The sequence below is a fragment of the Salmo salar genome, chromosome ssa14, assembly GCF_905237065.1.
Source record: "Salmo salar chromosome ssa14, Ssal_v3.1, whole genome shotgun sequence".
In the NCBI taxonomy this organism is placed as follows: domain Eukaryota; kingdom Metazoa; phylum Chordata; class Actinopteri; order Salmoniformes; family Salmonidae; genus Salmo; species Salmo salar.
Window position 1 is genome coordinate 100,583,782 of NC_059455.1, and position 19,681 is coordinate 100,603,462.

Genomic DNA, 19,681 nt, shown 5'->3' on the forward strand with positions numbered 1-19,681 from the left:
TAGCAACACCACCAAATATAATGTTGACCCCCTGTAGCAACACCACCAAATATAAAGTTGACCCCCCCTAGCAACACCACCAAATGTTGACAGCCCTAGCAACACCACCGAATATAATGTTGACCCCCCTAGCAACACCACCAAATATAATGTTGACCCCCCCTAGCAACATCACCAAATATGTTGACCCCCCCTAGCAACACCACCAAATATAATGTTGACCCCCCCTAGCAACACCACCAAATATAATGTTGACCCCCCTAGCAACACCACCAAATATAATGTTGACCCCCTTAGCAACACCACCAAATATAATGTTGACCCCCCTAGCAACACCACCAAATGTTGACATCCCTAGCAACACCACCAAATATAATGTTGACCCCTCCCTGCAACACCACCAAATTTAATGTTGACCCCCTGTAGCAACACCACCAAATATAAAGTTGACCCCCCCTAGCAACACCACCAAATGTTGACAGCCCTAGCAACACCACCGAATATAATGTTGACCCCCCTAGCAACACCACCAAATATAATGTTGACCCCCCTAGCAACATCACCAAATATGTTGACCCCCCTAGCAACACCACCAAATATAATGTTGACCCCCCTAGCAACACCACCAAATATAATGTTGACCCCCCTAGCAACACCACCAAATATAATGTTGACCCCCTTAGCAACACCACCAAATATAATGTTGACCCCCCTAGCAACACCACCAAATGTTGACATCCCTAGCAACACCACCAAATATAATGTTGACCCCTCCCTGCAACACCACCAAATTTAATGTTGACCCCCTTCCTAGCAACCCCACCAAATGTTGACCCCCCTAGCAACACCACCGAATTTAAGGTTGACCCCCCTAGCAACACCACCAAATAATTCTTGACCTCCCTAGCAACACCACCAAATATAATGTTGACCCACCCTAGCAACACCACCAAATATAATGTTGACCCTCCCTAGCAACACCACCAAATATAATGTTGACCCCCCTAGCAACACCACCAAATATAATGTTGACCCCCCTAGCAACACCACCAAATATAATGTTGACCCCCCCTAGCAACACCACCAAATATAATGTTGACCCCCCTAGCAACACCACCAAATATAATGTTGACCCCCCCTAGCAACACCACCAAATATAATGTTGACCCCCCAGCAACACCACCAGATATAATGTTGACCCCCCCAGCAACACCACCAGATATAATGTTGACCCCCCAGCAACACCACCAAATATAATGTTGACCCCCCTAGCAACACCACCAAATATAATGTTGACCCCCCTAGCAACACCACCAAATATAATGTTGACCCCCTAGCAACACCACCGAATATAATGTTGACCCCCCTAGCAACACCACCGAATATAATGTTGACCCTCCCTAGCAACACCACCGAATATAATGTTGACCCCCCTAGCAACACCACCGAATATAATGTTGACCCCCTAGCAACACTACCGAATATAATGTTGACCCTCCTAGCAACACCACCAAATATAATGTTGACCCCCCCCTAGCAACCCCACCAGATATAATGTTGACCCCCCCTAGCAACACCACCAAATATAATGTTGACCCCCCCTAGCAACACCACCGAATATAATGTTGACCCCTCCTAGCAACACCACGGAATATAATGTTGACCCCCCTAGCAACACCACCAAATATAATGTTGCCCCCCCTAGCAACACCACCAAATATAATGTTGACCCCCCCTAGCAACACCACCGAATATAATGTTGACCCCCCTAGCAACACCACCGAATATAATGTTGACCCCCCTAGCAACACCACCAAATATAATGTTGCCCCCCCTAGCAACACCACCAAATATAATGTTGCCCCCCCCTAGCAACACCACCAAATATAATGTTGACCCCCCTAGCAACACCATTGACAACAAGTCTTATGGTGGTAGTGACTGCCCATTACTGATTTACCATTATTTATTCACATTACTTTAATAAAATGTGTTCTATTTATTTATTTATTAGACAAGTCTAAGCAGGCATGCAATGGATTATTGTCATTGTAGTTAATTAACACTTTTTCTGCACTAAACTTCTTAGAATATTGGCCTGTTAGAAACTACAACTCCCTACTACATCTCACAGGTCAGACTTCATCTAAATCATCTTTACAGAAACTAATCAACGTAATGGAATTTGAAAATAATTGAACAGACGGTCAATTAGTTTAAAAACCGAAAAACAAACTGTTGGTCAATCGCTCAGCACCTAGTTTGACCAATTCCCTCTGTATGCATGTTCTAGCCAAGCTGCAGCAGCCATCACATTAGAGGAGTTGACTGTGAAAGTGGGTCAGGGATCCACACAAGTGAGAGCCAGATTAGAGCCAGATTAGACCCAGAGGGAAATGCGTTTAGACCAGCTGAATCGCATCAGAGAGAGAGAGAGAGGCAACACTATAGGGCCCATGCTGTGGGGGAATGCTGGGCCAGCTGAATCGCATCAGAGAGAGAGAGAGAGGCAACACTATAGGGCCCATGCTGTGGGGGAATGCTGGGCCAGCTGAATCACATCAGAGAGAGAAAGAGAGGCAACACTATAGGGCCCATGCTGTGGGGGAATGCTGGGCCCATGCTGTGGGGGAATGCTGGGCCAGCTGAATCACATCAGAGAGAGAGAGAGAGAGGCAACACTATAGGGCCCATGCTGTGGGGGAATGCTGGGCCAGCTGAATCGCATCAGAGAGAGAGAGAGGCAACACTATAGGGCCCATGCTGTGGGGGAATGCTGGGCCAGCTGAATCACATCAGAGAGAGAGAGAGAGGCAACACTATAGGGCCCATGCTGTGGGGGAATGCTGGGCCAGCTGAATCGCATCAGAGAGAGAGACAACACTATAGGGCCCATGCTGTGGGGGAATGCTGGGCCAGCTGAATCACATCAGAGAGAGAGAGAGGCAACACTATAGGGCCCATGCTGTGGGGGAATGCTGGGCCCATGCTGGCGGGGAATGCTGGGCCCATGCTGGCGGGGAATGCTCAGACTACCAACAGTTATATCATAAAACTGGGTCATTCCTTTGATGCAGCCAGTTCTACACAGAACCTTGTCTAGGCCCATCCTGTGAAACATGCTGTCCGACCCAAACAGAGACCATGCAGATCAGAACAGCAAGACAAGTGATTTCTGGGTAAACAATCAAACCACTCAGCAATTCAACCATTGAGATCAGACACTGTGTGTGTCTGTGTGTGTGTCTGTGTGTGTGTCTGTGTGTGTGTGTCTGTGTGTGTGTGTCTGTGTGTGTGTGTCTGTGTGTGTGTGTCTGTGTGTGTGTGTCTGTGTGTGTGTGTCTGTGTGTGTGTGTCTGTGTGTGTGTGTCTGTGTGTGTCTGTGTCTGTGTGTGTCTGTGTGTGTGTGTGTGTGTGTGTGTGTGTGTGTGTGTGTGTCTGTGTGTGTCTGTGTCTGTGTGTGTGTGTCTGTGTCTGTGTGTGTCTGTGTGTGTGTGTCTGTGTGTGTGTGTCTGTGTGTGTCTGTGTGTGTCTGTGTGTCTGTGTGTGTGTGTCTGTGTGTGTCTGTGTGTGTGTGTGTGTGTCTGTGTGTGTCTGTGTGTGTCTGTGTGTCTGTGTGTGTGTGTCTGTGTGTGTCTGTGTGTGTGTGTCTGTGTGTGTGTGTGTCTGTGTGTGTGTCTGTGTCTGTGTCTGTGTGTGTCTGTCTGTGTCTGTGTCTGTGTGTGTCTGTCTGTGTCTGTGTCTGTGTGTGTCTGTCTGTGTGTGTGTCTGTGTGTGTCTGTCTGTGTGTGTGTCTGTGTGTGTCTGTGTGTGTGTGTGTCTGTGTGTGTCTGTGTGTGTCTGTGTGTGTCTGTGTGTGTCTGTGTGTGTCTGTGTGTGTGTCTGTGTGTGTCTGTGTGTGTCTGTGTGTGTGTCTGTGTGTGTCTGTGTGTGTCCCGTCCCCCACGTATCATACAGTACCAGTCAAAAGTGGACACACCTTCTCATTCAAAAGGTTTATTTTTTTACTATTTTCTACATTGTAGAATAATAGTGAAGACATCACAACTAGGAAATAACACACATGGAATCATGTAGTAACCCCCCCAAAAAAGTTTTTTTAAAAAGTGTTAAATCAAAATCTAGGAGCATTGTGGGTAGATTTCCACAGCCTCAACTCCTGTCTGAGCGTAATGGTTCTACTATCACACCAATAAAGACAAAGATTAAGCTTTATTTCAGCGAAATTCAATGTACGTTTAAGTCTGTTAACTTTTTTCAGTGTTTTCATTGGATGGGAAAAGCGTCGGTCTTCCTTCCACTTTAGCGTGACAGTCAAACGTCTGGGAGTGATAAAGAATGGGAGAGAAACCCCTTCTCTGCACCAAGCCGTCTCTGCTGCTGGGCTTCACAATGGAGCATAGTGGTCACGCTAAGCTGGTACAAACCCCACGCTAGGCTGGTACAAACCCCACGCTAGGCTGGTACAAACCCCACGCTAGGCTGGTACAAACCCCACCGCGTCACGCTAGGCTGGTACAAACCCCACCGCGTCACGCTAGGCTGGTACAAACCCCACGCTAGGCAGGTACAAACCCCACCGCGTCACGCTAGGCTGGTACAAACCCCACCGCGTCACGCTAGGCTGGTACAAACCCCACGCTAGGCTGGTACAAACCCCACGCTAGGCTGGTACAAACCCCACCGCGTCACGCTAGGCAGGTACAAACCCCACCGCGTCACGCTAGGCTGGTACAAACCCCACCGCGTCACGCTAGGCTGGTACAAACCCCACCGCGTCACGCTAGGCTGGTACAAACCCCACCGCGTCACGCTAGGCTGGTACAAACCCCACCGCGTCACGCTAGGCTGGTACAAACCCCACCGCGTCACGCTAGGCTGGTACAAACCCCACCGCGTCACGCTAGGCTGGTACAAACCCCACCGCGTCACGCTAGGCTGGTACAAACCCCACCGCGTCACGCTAGGCTGGTACAAACCCCACCGCGTCACGCTAGGCTGGTACAAACCCCACCGCGTCACGCTAGGCTGGTACAAACCCCACCGCGTCACGCTAGGCTGGTACAAACCCCACCGCGTCACGCTAGGCTGGTACAAACCCCACCGCGTCACGCTAGGCTGGTACAGACGGTTTATAATGGTTTTCATGGTGGGCACTGGGCTCTGTAACTGGGTTGCTTCTCATTCCATGAAACACAGCTGGCTAAATGTTATACACCACAGTCTTACGCTACTGTAAAAGCCGAAAAGCAGAATACAAGGCCCAGTTCTGGAAGCATGGTATATGTAGCTCACCTCTAAGGACGTGTTGGGAGGTCTGGGTTGATCTAGAAAGAAAAAGAAAGAGAAGTTAGTTAGTTAAATATACACCGTGACAGACTAGAGGTCGACTGATTAATCATGTCCGATTTCAAGTTTTCATAACAAATCGGTAATCTGCCTTTTTGGACGTCGATTACATTGCAATCCATGAGGAAACTGCACGGCAGGTTGCCCACCTGTTACGCGAGTGCAGCGTCAACAGAACCTTGTGGCTGTAATGAGCCAAGGTGCTAGTTAGCACTAAACTTCTCATAAGAAAAACAATCAATCTTCACATAATCACTAGTTAACTACACATGGTTGATGATATTACCAGGTTAACTAGCTTGTCCTGCGTTGCATATAATCAATGCGGTGCCTGTTCATTTATCATTGAATCACAGCCTACTTCAACTTTGCCAAAACGGGTGAGGATTTAACAAAAACACATTTGCGGAAAAAAAAGCCCATTCGTTGCACAAGTGTACCTAACCATAAACATCAATGTCCGTCTTAAAATCAATGCACAGAAGTATATATTTTTAAACCTGCATATTTAGTTAAAATAAATGCATGTTAGAAGGTAATATTAACTAGGAAAACGTTCTCTTCTCTTGTGTTCAGTGCAAGCAGAGTCAGGGTATATGCAACAGTTTGGGGGGCCGCCTGGCTCGTCGCGAAGTGTGTTTCTTCCTAACAAAAAACGTAATTAATTTGCCAGAATTGTACATAATGACATAACATTGAAGGTTGTGCAATGTAACAGGAATATTTAGACTTATGGATGCCACCCGTTAGATAAAATACAGAACGGTTCCGTATTTCACTGAAATAATAAATGTTTTGTTTTTGAAATGATAGGTCATTAATATGGTCGAATCCGGAAACTAAGGCTCGTATTTCTGTGTGTTTAATATAATAAAGTCTATGATTTGATAACGCAGTCTGACTGAGCGGTGGTAGGCAGCAGCAGGCCCGTAAGCATTCATTCAAACAGCACTTTCCTGTGTTTGCCAGCAGCTCTTAGCAATGCTTGAAGCACAGCGCCGTTTATGAATTCAAGCCTATCAACACCCGCGATCAGGCTGTCAATACTATAGTGCCTATAAGAACATCCAATAGTCAAAAAGGTATAGTCGACACCTCATAATTCCTATCATAACTACAACCTAAAACTTCTTAACTGGGAATATTGAACCACCAGCTTTCGTATGTTCTCATGTTTGGAGCAAGGAACTTAAATGTTATCTAATTTATGTGGCACATATTGTACTTTTACTATCTACTCCAACACTATGTTTGCATTAATAAAATCAAATTGAACAGGTTATATTAATAAGTTGCAAATAAATAGATTATGTATTATATTAAGTTAAAATAAAAGGGTTCATTGAGTATTGTTGTAATTCTCATTATTACAAACAAACACACACACACATATATATAATAAAAATAAAAGCCAAATCTGCGTTGAAAAATCATAATCCGTCGACCCGAGCACCACCACTACATACATATAGAGATGTTGCTTCAATATATCCACATCATTTTCCTCCTCATGATGCCATCTATTTTGTGAAGTGCACCAGTCCCTCCTGCAGCAAAAGCACCCCCACAACATGATGCTGCCACCCCCGTGCTTCACGGCTGGGATGGTGTTCTTCAGCTTGCAAGCTTCCCCCTTTTTCCTCCAAACATAACGATGGTCATTATAGCCAAACTGTTCTATTTTGTTTCATCAGACCAGAGGACATTTCTCCAAAAAGTACAATCTTTGTCCCCATGTGCAGCTGCAAACCGTTGTCTAGCTTTTTTTATGGCGGTTTTGGAGCAGTGGCTTCTTCCTTGCTGAGCGGCCTTTCAGGATATGTCGATATAGGACTTGTTTTACTGTGGATATAGATACTTTTGTACCTGTTTCCTCCAGCATCTTCACAAGGTCCTTTGCTGTTGTTCTGGGTTTGATTTGCACTTTTTGCACCAAAGTACGTTCATCTCTAGGAGACAGAACGCGTCTCCTTCCTGAGCGGTATGACGGCTGCGTGGTCCCATGGTGTTTATACTTGCGTACTATTGTTTGTACAGATGAAACGTGGTACCTTCAGGCGTTTGGAAATTGCTCCCAAGGACGAACCAGACTTGTGGAGGTCTACAATTTTCTTTCTGAGGTCTTGGCTGATTTCTTTTGATTTTCCCATGATGTCAAGCAAAGAGGCACTGAGTTTGAAGGTAGGCTTTGAAATACATCCACAGGTACACCTCCAATTGACTCAAATTATGTCAATTAGCCTAACAGAAGCTTCTAAAGCCATGACATAATTTTCTGGAATTTTCTAAGCTGTTTAAAGGCACAGCCAACTTAGTGTATGTTAACTTCTGACCCACTAGAATTGTGATACAGTGAATTATAAGTGAAATAATCTGCCTGTAAACAATTGGTGGAAAAATGACTTTGTGTCATGCACAAAGTAGATGTCCTAACCGACTTGCCAAAACTATAGTTTGTTAACAAGAAATTTGTGGAGTGGTTGAAAAACAAGTTTTTATGACGCCAACCTAAGTGTATGTAAACTTCCGACTTCAACTGTAGACCCTAGCACTGCAGCATCACTACATAGAGTACCAGTCAAATGTTTGGACACACCTTCTCATTCAAGCGTTTTTCTTTATTTCTACATTGTAGAATAATAGTGAAGACGTCAAAACTAAGAAATAAAAAGGGGCCTCTCGACTGGCGCAGCGGTCTAAGGCACTGCGTCGCTACTAGAGATTCAGGCTCTGACGCAGCGGTCTAAGGCACTGCGTCGCTACTAGAGATTCAGGCTCTGGCGCAGCGGTCTAAGGCACTGCGTCGCTACTAGAGATTCAGGCTCTGGCGCAGCGGTCTAAGGCACTGCGTCGCTACTAGAGATTCAGGCTCTGGCGCAGCGGTCTAAGGCACTGCGTCGCTACTAGAGATTCAGGCTCTGGCGCAGCGGTCTAAGGCACTGCGTCGCTACTAGAGATTCAGGCTCTGTCGCAGCGGTCTAAGGTGTCGCTACTAGAGATTCAGGCTCTGTCGCAGCGGTCTAAGGCGTCGCTACTAGAGATTCAGGCTCTGACGCAGCGGTCTAAGGCGTCGCTACTAGAGATTCAGGCTCTGTCGCAGCGGTCTAAGGCGTCGCTACTAGAGATTCAGGCTCTGTCGCAGCGGTCTAAGGCACTGCGTCGCTACTAGAGATTCAGGCTCTGACGCAGCGGTCTAAGGCACTGCGTCGCTACTAGAGATTCAGGCTCTGGCGCAGCGGTCTAAGGCGTCGCTACTAGAGATTCAGGCTCTGACGCAGCGGTCTAAGGCACTGCGTCGCTACTAGAGATTCAGGCTCTGACGCAGCGGTCTAAGGCACTGCGTCGCTACTAGAGATTCAGGCTCTGACGCAGCGGTCTAAGGCGTCGCTACTAGAGATTCAGGCTCTGACGCAGCGGTCTAAGGCATCGCTACTAGAGATTCAGGCTCTGGCGCAGCGGTCTAAGGCGTCGCTACTAGAGATTCAGGCTCTGACGCAGCGGTCTAAGGCACTGCGTCGCTACTAGAGATTCAGGCTCTGACGCAGCGGTCTAAGGCGTCGCTACTAGAGATTCAGGCTCTGGCGCAGCGGTCTAAGGCACTGTGTCGCTACTAGAGATTCAGGCTCTGGCGCAGCGGTCTAAGGCACTGCGTCGCTACTAGAGATTCAGGCTCTGACGCAGCGGTCTAAGGCACTGCGTCGCTACTAGAGATTCAGGCTCTGGCGCAGCGGTCTAAGGCGTCGCTACTAGAGATTCAGGCTCTGGCGCAGCGGTCTAAGGCGTCGCTACTAGAGATTCAGGCTCTGTCGCAGCGGTCTAAGGCGTCGCTACTAGAGATTCAGGCTCTGTCGCAGCGGTCTAAGGCGTCGCTACTAGAGATTCAGGCTCTGTCGCAGCGGTCTAAGGCGTCGCTACTAGAGATTCAGGCTCTGTCGCAGCGGTCTAAGGCGTCGCTACTAGAGATTCAGGCTCTGTCGCAGCGGTCTAAGGCGTCGCTACTAGAGATTCAGGCTCTGTCGCAGCGGTCTAAGGCGTCGCTACTAGAGATTCAGGCTCTGTCGCAGCGGTCTAAGGCGTCGCTACTAGAGATTCAGGCTCTGTCGCAGCGGTCTAAGGCGTCGCTACTAGAGATTCAGGCTCTGTCGCAGCGGTCTAAGGCGTCGCTACTAGAGATTCAGGCTCTGTCGCAGCGGTCTAAGGCGTCGCTACTAGAGATTCAGGCTCTGTCGCAGCGGTCTAAGGCGTTGCTACTAGAGATTCAGGCTCTGTCGCAGCGGTCTAAGGCGTCGCTACTAGAGATTCAGGCTCTGTCGCAGCGGTCTAAGGCGTCGCTACTAGAGATTCAGGCTCTGTCGCAGACGGCCGCTACCGGGAGACCCATGACAATTGGCCCAGGTCATCCAGGTTTGGGGAGGGTTTGGTCGGAAGGGATTTCCTTTTCCCGTCACACACTAGCGACTCCTGTGGCGGGCCGGGCGCAGTGCACGCTGACACGGTCGCCAGGTGTACGGTGTTTCCTCCAACACATTGTTGACCGTCCAGACACAGACAGAGATGATCACGAGACCTGGGCGTAAATATACATATTGATTGCAATTATTCCCGAATGAGTGAGCGTTCATGTGCAAAGGATTAGCATTTCAATGAATATAATTGTCCACTGTGTGTAGTGATCCCTCTGGTCTTTCCCGCTCCCTCTCAGTCCACACCCACTTCCCTTTGTCCACCAAGCCGTCATATCGGCTTAGCCCACTAGGGAACCTCCCCTATCATCTCCTTGTAACCATATCTACTGTTTGTTTGTTTATGCATTTCTGTGATTATTTAGTTAGTTAATAAATGATTAAGACAACTGATGTATGGATGATTCATAGTGAAGACTGGGTTCGTGCAGATAACCAACCATTTATGACGTTTCGAATGAGACTAATTAACTAACTTAACTAACATAAAGAACATTTCATTAATTAGATAACTAATTGATCAGATATTAAAATATCTAAAAGTTATATTAGTAAAATTATAACTTTGTAATCTTAATATTTTCCTTGGTGCCCCGACTTCCTAGTTAATTACATTTACATGATTAGTTCAATCACATATCAATTCTCTGTAATTATTATTACAAAATAACACAGTCTTCACTTTAATGATGCCAAAGACACGACACTACCCATGGAAAAGGAACCAGGCCTTGAAGCCTTGTGTTCATCAGATCCTCAATGGATTTCTTAATGAAATGACGTCTCCATTAATAACATCTCCAGCTTGGTTGGTAGCAGAGAGCGATTATCCAGACTGATCTACAGTGCAGCTATGTGTACGCATTCATTACATCACTACATACTGCAACACTGGAAGAAACTGCAAGGCTGATTGGTCCAATTCCCGCTGGCCTGAATCCGAACGCAAAACACTGCCTTACTTTGTCTGAAAGACAGTCAGTGAGTATGTCATTGGTCAGACAGGTCTAAGGCCCAGTACCTAAGCATCCGCTCCGGTGGTAAGCTGCAGAGCGAGCCAACACCGCTCCGGTGGTAAGCTCCAGACCGGGCCAACACCGCTCCGGTGGTAAGCTGCAGAGTGAGCCAACACCGCTCCGGTGGTAAGCTGCAGAGCTAGCCAACACCGCTCCGGTGGTAAGCTGCAGAGCGAGCCAACACTGCTCCGGTGGTAAGCTCCTGAGCTAGCAAGCGCTAGGCATCAACCTAATTGACCTCACGTGTTTTTCATCCCGCCATAATCAGAGGCAGGACAGGCAGACCTTCCTTCACAAAATACCTCACCTTATAAAGCTGCAGGACAACAACCACTCAGGTTCTGATTCAGTCAAACAGGAGGTTGCTTTTGAATTTTCTGATGAAGTGCGATACACGCATTAACAGAGACTGTGCTCTGCATGTGACGTTACGCAGGTTTGACAAACCACGCCAAAACCCAGCCAAACCCAGCCAGAACACAACCAAACCCAGCCAAAACCCAGCCAGAACCCAGCCAGAACCCAGCCAGAACACAACCAAACCACGCCAAAACCAAACCACGCCAAACCCAGCCAGAACACAACCAAACCACGCCAGGGGGCCATTATTTCTCACCATCCAGTGGCCTCCGGCAGTGAGAGAGTGTGGCGTGGAGGTTGTGTGTGTGTGGTAGAGGGTAATAAGATATCAACGACAGCGTGAAAAGGAAATCAAGCGGCTGTGTTGTCAACTAATTCTCCTCCCCCTCCTCCTTACCTACTCAGACGTTAAACCACATGCTAGACAGTCTACGGCTTCATGCCACAGGCTCACCAACACTACACAGGCAAGCAGCCGCTCCAACTCCACGGTTGCGTCCCAATAATCTCTCCTTCCTCCCGAAGTGTGCACTCGTTCACTACTCCCCACACATGTAAAAGCACGGTGTAGGCGTCAGTTAGACTAGAGGGAGTTTCCAGATACCAGTCATTTCTTTTCAAATCAATGAAGGGAAGTGAATAAGACAACTCTACGGGAGAAAGGAGAGATTATTTGGACGCAACCTACCTCTGGCCAAACAAATACCCTTTGGGCATCAGGTCTGTGAGTGATGGATCCTGGTCAAAATGTATTTCTTACATTGTTACCCCAGGAAATCTTAGGTTTTATTACATACAGTCGGGAGGAACTATTGGATATAAGAGCAACGTCAACTCACCAACATTACGACCAGGAATACGACTTTCCCGAAGCGGATCCTCTGTTTGGCCCACCACGCAGGGCAATGGATCGGATCCCAGCCGGCGATCCAAAACAACGACGCCGTAGAAGACGGAGCGGTCTTCTGGTCAGGCTCCGTAGACGGGCACATCGCACACCGCTCCCGAGTATACTACTCGCCAATGTCCAGTCTCTTGACAACAAGGTAGACGATATCAGAGCAAGGGTAGCATTCCAGAGAGACATCCGAGACTGTAACGTTCTTTGTTTCACGGAAACATGGCTCACTCGAGACATGCTATCTGAGTCGGTACAGCCACCTGGTTTCTTCACGCATCGCGCCGACAGAAACGAGCATCTCTCTGGTAAGAAGAAGGGCGGGGGTGTATGCCTTATGATTAACGAGACGTGGTGTGATCATAACAACATACAGGAACTCAAGTCCTTTTGTTCACCTGACTTAAAATTCCTCACAATCAAATGCCGACCGCATTATCTACCGAGAGAATTCTCTTCGATCATAATCACAGTCGTGTATATCCACCCGAATCCCCCCTGAACAAGGCAGTTAACCCCCGTTCCTAGGCCGTCATTGAAAATAAGAATGTGTTCTTAATCTGACTTGCCTAGTTAAATAAAGGTGTATAAATAAATAAATATATATATATATATAGGCAAATCGGTGCCCAAAAATACTGATTGTTATGAAAACTTGAAATCGGCCCTAATTAATCGGCCATTCCGATTAATCGGTCGACCTCTAGTACAGGTGCATCAAAGCTGGGACCGAGAGACTGAAAAACAGCTTCTATCTCAAGGCCATCAGACTGTTAAACAGCCATCACTAGTACAGAGAGGCTGCTGCCTACATACTGACTCAACTCCACCCACTTTAATAATGGGAAAATTGATGTAATCAATTTATCACTTGCCACTTTATATGTTTACTTACCCTACATTACTCATCTCATATGTATATACTGTACTCTATACCATCTACTGCATCTTGCCATCTTGATGTAATGTATCACTAGCCACTTTAAACAATGTCACTTCATATAATGTTTACATACCCTACATTGCTCATCTCATATGTATATACTGTACTCTATACCATCTACTGCATCTTGCCTATGCTGTTCGGCCATCACTCATTTATATATTTTTATGTACATATTCGTATTCATTCCTTTACACTTGTGTGTATATAAGGTAGTTGTTGTGGAATTGGTAGATTACTTGTTAGATATTACTGTATGGTCGGAACTAGAAGCACAAGCATTTCGCTACACTTACATTAACACCTGCTAACCATGTGTATGTGACAAATAAATTTGATTTGATTTGGCCAAACGAAACAAATATGTATAAAGTAATTGGTTTAGGCCTCTGCCAGAGTAAAAATGAGGAAATCCGATTCAATCTCAGAGAAGCATGGCGTCTATCCATGTGTATCCTAACCAATTAGCCAGGGACACTTCAGTTAACCATGCAAATAGGGGAGCCTAGATTGGACCTACTAAACTTTTTGAAGCCTAACTGTATTCCCATTTTGACAGACATTGTGTTGTTTACCTGCGCTGTCTCGGTGGTGTAACGCAACTGTTCCATCTCTCAGAATCCGCACATCTCCAGGTCCTTCAATCCTTCTCGGTAAATCCCCAACTGAAGCGCTGGAGGTCCTGGGCTGTCTCCTCCGGTGTTTCTGAACCAAAGTTCTGCAACATTGGTAACAAACAGCCCATCCCTGCTCTTCATTGATCGGCTGGTTGTACAACGATAAGATCTCCTCCAAGGAAAGCTCCTCTGCTCCATCGGTGATGTCCATGTTCACGTCAAACGGCGTTCAGACACTGATTAACACCGATATCCCGGAGAAACGTTGGTGAGATCAACATACCGTCCCTCGATCCCCGGCTGTTTTCTCCACCTTCACACCATTATTATAGCCACGTAAATACTGGCAGTCTTCGGCAGAAAACATAAATATATATATAGGCGTAAGAAACGGGTTTTAATACAGAAATAAATAAACGTCTAACAACGTTGTGATGTCCGTATTGCCCAACTGTCTCATCCGCTGATTCCACGTCCAACAATTTATTACGGCCGCTAACAGAGAGGATTTACTCTGCCCACAATCTGTCCGCGTCAGATAAGCCTTTTCTCTATGGAGTGATATTATAGTCTGTCCAATTACATGAGGCTTATTTTATAGAATATACGTTTCGTAATGTTTAGCCTGTTACAAATATACTGATATAAGTGGAGACGTGTGTCATTCCGGCAACTTTGAGGAAAAAACGACTGTTGTTCACACGCATATATGCCCTCTCATTGGCTAGAATGGTCCCACCTGATCTCACTTGCCTTCACTCATTCAGGACATGTATTTCCATTGTTAGGGCGGTCACTCGACTATCTTGGCAATATAATAGATCATCTTTACCGCCAATTACATGGTGCGTTTGTAAATTCAGTCTGGAGTGCCAGAGTGCGTTCTGGGTAGTAAGTCAATTCAGAGGCTTGTCACTTCATAAATTCAGAGCTTTGACAGTTCATAAATTCAGAGCCTTGTCAGTTCATAAATTCAGAGCCTTGTCAGTTCATAAATTCAGAGCCTTGTCAGTTCATAAATTCAGAGCCTTGACAGTTAATAAATTCAAAGCCTTGTCAGTTCATAAATTCAGAGCCTTGTCAGTTGTCCGTTCATAAATGCAGTGCGTTTCGCTCTCGGGGCGTTCAGAGAGCACACTGGTTGATCCGAGCATTTTGACCTCACGATGGCAGCCAAGCTAACAGGTTAAAGTTGGCTAGCTTGCTCGCTACTGTACTTGCAGACACAATCAAGAGAGCACACAAAATTAATGAAGGCAAGTGAGACCCATCTTTTATTTAACTAGGCAAGTCAGTTACGAACAAATTCTTATTTACATTGATGGCCCACCCCGGCCTAAACCTAACCCAGACAACACTGGGCCAATTGTGCACCACCCTATGGAACTCCAGATCACGGCCGGTTGTGATACAGCCCAGAATCGAACCAGGGTCTGCAGTAACACCTCTAACTCTGAGATGCAGTGCCTTAGACTGCTGCGCCACTCAGGGGCCACCATCAGCCTGGAGTAACTGTAAAAGGACAGAGGGTTGAGGCTTTCCTTAAAAAAAAACACACACACATTTAAAAAAAAGTATATGGAACAGCAAAAAATGCAACCTGGTCAATTTCTAATTAATCAGAAACCACATGTCAACAGATGCTGCTAAACTGTACATGCACTCAATGATTCTGTCCCAACTCCTTTACAACCTGGACACAGTATCACAGCAATGAAACCACTCCAAAACGCTTTAAACAAACTCTGAAAGTGCTGGACAAAAAAACCCAAACCCCCATCACCATTAAGAAATACAACCAACTGAGCGTTGACAGATTCTTATGCTTTGCCAACACCTCTCTGCTTTTTAAGATCATTCACAGCCTTACCCCTCCACCTCCTCATACAGTTTGTTACATATCGCAAGGACAAGACCAGGACAACAAGAGCTTCAACCAGAGGGGCCTGCTCAACTCACTTTAGATCCACCAAATTTGTCCAGACAACTTTTTCAGTCAGAGAGTCTAGATTATGGACCAACCCAGAAACCAGTGTGAGAGAGTGCAGTACCCATGCTAGCTTCAAGGAAAACCTGAAAAGATGGCTGAAGGTAAACCAGTGTGTGAACATTAACACATTCTGACTCTGTCGGCTGCTGGTGGGGAGGAAGGTAGCCTAGTGGTTAGAGGGTAGAGGAGGTAGGTAGCCTAGTGGTTAGAGGGTAGAGGTGGCAGGTAGTCTAGTGGTTAGAGTGTAGAGGCGGCAGGTAGCCTAGTGGTTAGAGTGTAGAGGAGGCAGGTAGCCTAGTGGTTAGAGTGTAGAGGAGGCAGGTAGCCTAGTGGTTAGAGTGTAGAGGCGGCAGGTAACCTAGTGGTTAGAGTGTAGAGGAGGCAGGTAGCCTAGTGGTTAGAGTGTAGGGGAGACAGGTAGCCTAGTGGTTAGAGTGTAGAGGAGGCAGGTAGCCTAGTGGTTAGAGGGGGGTGCAGGTAGCCTAGTGGTTAGAGTGTAGAGGAGGCAGGTAGCCTAGTGGTTAGAGTGTAGAGGAGGCAGGTAGCCTAGTGGTTATAGTGTAGAGGAGGCAGGTAGCCTAGTGGTTAGAGTGTAGGGGCGGCAGGTAGCCTAGTGGTTAGAGTGTAGAGGAGGCAGGTAGCCTAGTGGTTAGAGGGGGGTGCAGGTAGCCTAGTGGTTAGAGTGTAGAGGAGGCAGGTAGCCTAGTGGTTAGAGTGTAGAGGAGGCAGGTAGCCTAGTGGTTAGAGGGTAGAGGAGGAAGGTAGCCTAGTGGTTAGAGGGTAGAGGAGGAAGGTAGCCTAGTGGTTAGAGTGTAGAGGAGGTAGGTAGCCTACTGGTTAGAGGGTAGAGGAGGCAGGTAGCCTAGTGGTTAGAGGGGGGAGGCAGGTAGCCTAGTGGTTAGAGGGGGGAGGCAGGTAGCCTAGTGGTTAGAGTGTAGAGGAGGCAGGTAGCCTAGTGGTTAGAGGGGGGAGGCAGGGTGGCCTAGTGGTTAGAGGGGGGGAGGCAGGTAGCCTAGTGGTTAGAGGGGGAGGCAGGTAGCCTAGTGGTTAGAGGGGGGAGGCAGGTAGCCTAGTGGTTAGAGGGGAGGCAGGTAGCCTAGTGGTTAGAGGGGGAGGCAGGTAGCCTAGTGGTTAGAGGGGGGAGGCAGGTAGCCTAGTGGTTAGAGGGGGGAGGCAGGTAGCCTAGTGGTTAGAGGGGCGGCAGGGTAGCCTAGTGGTTAGAGTGGAGGGGCGGCAGGTAGCCTAGTGGTTAGAGTGGAGGGGCGGCAGGGTGGCCTAGTGGTTAGAGGGGGAGGCAGGTAGCCTAGTGGTTAGAGGGGGGGCAGGTAGCCTAGTGGTTAGAGAGGGAGGCAGGTAGTCTACTGGTTAGAGGGGGGAGGCAGGTAGCCTAGTGGTTAGAGGGGGAGGCAGGTAGCCTAGTGGTTAGAGGGGGAGGCAGGTAGCCTAGTGGTTAGAGGGGGGGGCAGGTAGCCTAGTGGTTAGAGGGGAGGCAGGTAGCCTAGTGGTTAGAGGGGGGCAGGTAGCCTAGTGGTTAGAGTGGAGGGGGCGGCAGGTAGCCTAGTGGTTAGAGGGGCGGCAGGTAGCCTAGTGGTTAGAGGGGGGGCAGGTAGCCTAGTGGTTAGAGTGGAGGGGCGGCAGGGTGGCCTAGTGGTTAGAGTGTAGAGGAGGCAGGTAGCCTAGTGGTTAGAGGGGGAGGCAGGTAGCCTAGTGGTTAGAGTGGGGGAGGCAGGTAGCCTAGTGGTTAGAGGGGGGGCAGGTAGCCTAGTGGTTAGAGGGGGAGGCAGGTAGCCTAGTGGTTAGAGGGGAGGGGAGGCAGGTAGCCTAGTGGTTAGAGGGGGGAGGCAGGTAGCCTAGTGGTTAGAGGGGGGGCAGGTAGCCTAGTGGTTAGAGGGGGCAGGTAGCCTAGTGGTTAGAGGGGGAGGCAGGTAGCCTAGTGGTTAGAGGGGAGGCAGGTAGCCTAGTGGTTAGAGGGGGGGCAGGTAGCCTAGTGGTTAGAGGGGGGCAGGTAGCCTAGTGGTTAGAGGGGGGGGCAGGTAGCCTAGTGGTTAGAGGGGGGGCAGGTAGCCTAGTGGTTAGAGTGGAGGGGCGGCAGGGTGGCCTAGTGGTTAGAGTGTAGAGGAGGTAGGTAGCCTAGTGGTTAGAGTGTAGAGGTGGCAGGTAGCCTAGTGGTTAGAGGGGCGGCAGGTAGCCTAGTGGTTAGAGGGGGGGGGGCAGGTAGCCTAGTGGTTAGAGTGGAGGGGCGGCAGGGTGGCCTAGTGGTTAGAGTGTAGAGGAGGTAGGTAGCCTAGTGGTTAGAGTGTAGAGGAGGCAGGTAGCCTAGTGGTTAGAGGGGGAGGCAGGTAGCCTAGTGGTTAGAGTGGGGGTAGCAGGTAGCCTAGTGGTTAGAGGGGAGGCAGGGTAGCCTAGTGGTTAGAGGGGAGGCAGGTAGCCTAGTGGTTAGAGGGGGGAGGCAGGTAGCCTAGTGGTTAGAGGGGGAGGCAGGTAGCCTAGTGGTTAGAGGGGGAGGCAGGTAGCCTAGTGGTTAGAGGGGGAGGCAGGTAGCCTAGTGGTTAGAGGGGGAGGCAGGTAGCCTAGTGGTTAGAGGGGGAGGCAGGTAGCCTAGTGGTTAGAGGGGGGAGGCAGGTAGCCTAGTGGTTAGAGGGGGTGCAGGTAGCCTAGTGGTTAGAGTGTAGAGGAGGTAGGTAGCCTAGTGGTTAGAGGGTAGAGGAGGTAGGTAGCCTAGTGGTTAGAGTGTAGAGGAGGTAGGTAGCCTAGTGGTTAGAGTGTAGAGGTGGCAGGGTGGCCTAGTGGTTAGAGGGGGGAGGCAGGTAGCCTAGTGGTTAGAGTGGAGGGAGGCAGGTAGCCTAGTGGTTAGAGGGGGAGGCAGGTAGCCTAGTGGTTAGAGGGTAGAGGAGGTAGGTAGCCTAGTGGTTAGAGTGGAGGGGCGGCAGGGTGGCCTAGTGGTTAGAGGGGGAGGCAGGTAGCCTAGTGGTTAGAGTGTAGAGGAGGCAGGTAGCCTAGTGGTTAGAGTGTAGAGGAGGCAGGTAGCCTAGTGGTTAGAGTGGAGGGGAGGCAGGTAGCCTAGTGGTTAGAGGGGAGGGCGGCAGGGTGGCCTAGTGGTTAGAGGGGGAGGCAGGTAGCCTAGTGGTTAGAGGGGGAGGCAGGTAGCCTAGTGGTTAGAGGGGGAGGCAGGTAGCCTAGTGGTTAGAGGGGGAGGCAGGTAGCCTAGTGGTTAGAGGGGGGAGGCAGGTAGCCTAGTGGTTAGAGGGGGAGGCAGGTAGCCTAGTGGTTAGAGGGGAGGCAGGTAGCCTAGTGGTTAGAGGGGGGAGGCAGGTAGCCTAGTGGTTAGAGGGGGGAGGCAGGTAGCCTAGTGGTTAGAGGGGGAGGCAGGTAGCCTAGTGGTTAGAGGGGGGGGGCAGGTAGCCTAGTGGTTAGAGTGGAGGGACGGCAGGGTGGCCTAGTGGTTAGAGTGTAGAGGAGGTAGGTAGCCTAGTGGTTAGAGTGTAGAGGTGGCAGGTAGCCTAGTGGTTAGAGGGGCGGCAGGTAGCCTAGTGGTTAGAGGGGGGGGGGCAGGTAGCCTAGTGGTTAGAGTGGAGGGGCGGCAGGGTGGCCTAGTGGTTAGAGTGTAGAGGAGGTAGGTAGCCTAGTGGTTAGAGTGTAGAGGTGGCAGGTAGCCTAGTGGTTAGAGGGGCGGCAGGTAGCCTAGTGGTTAGAGGGGGGGGGCAGGTAGCCTAGTGGTTAGAGTGTAGAGGAGGTAGGTAGCCTAGTGGTTAGAGTGTAGAGGAGGTAGGTAGCCTAGTGGTTAGAGGGGGAGGCAGGGTAGCCTAGTGGTTAGAGTGGAGGGGCGGCAGGGTGGCCTAGTGGTTAGAGTGTAGAGGAGGTAGGTAGCCTAGTGGTTAGAGTGTAGAGGTGGCAGGTAGCCTAGTGGTTAGAGGGGCGGCAGGTAGCCTAGTGGTTAGAGTGTAGAGGAGGCAGGTAGCCTAGTGGTTAGAGGGGGGGGGCAGGTAGCCTAGTGGTTAGAGTGGAGGGGCGGCAGGGTGGCCTAGTGGTTAGAGTGTAGAGGAGG

At 48.9% G+C, this 19,681-nt stretch overlaps 1 protein-coding gene across 1 annotated transcript in view; it reads right to left on the minus strand.

Annotated features, from left to right (window-relative positions):
- spire1a (spire-type actin nucleation factor 1a) overlaps positions 1-14,307 on the minus strand; it is a 110,952-nt gene extending 96,645 nt beyond the window's left edge. Inside the window, exons 1-2 of the mRNA XM_045695092.1 lie at positions 13,605-14,307; positions 5,296-5,327 (exon numbers count right to left, since the gene is read on the minus strand). Of these exons, the coding sequence (XP_045551048.1) occupies positions 5,296-5,327; positions 13,605-13,857 (285 nt within the window). The 5' untranslated portion in view covers positions 13,858-14,307. The remainder of the gene's footprint in view (positions 1-5,295; positions 5,328-13,604) is intronic.
- Between the last annotated feature and the right edge of the window lie 5,374 nt (positions 14,308-19,681).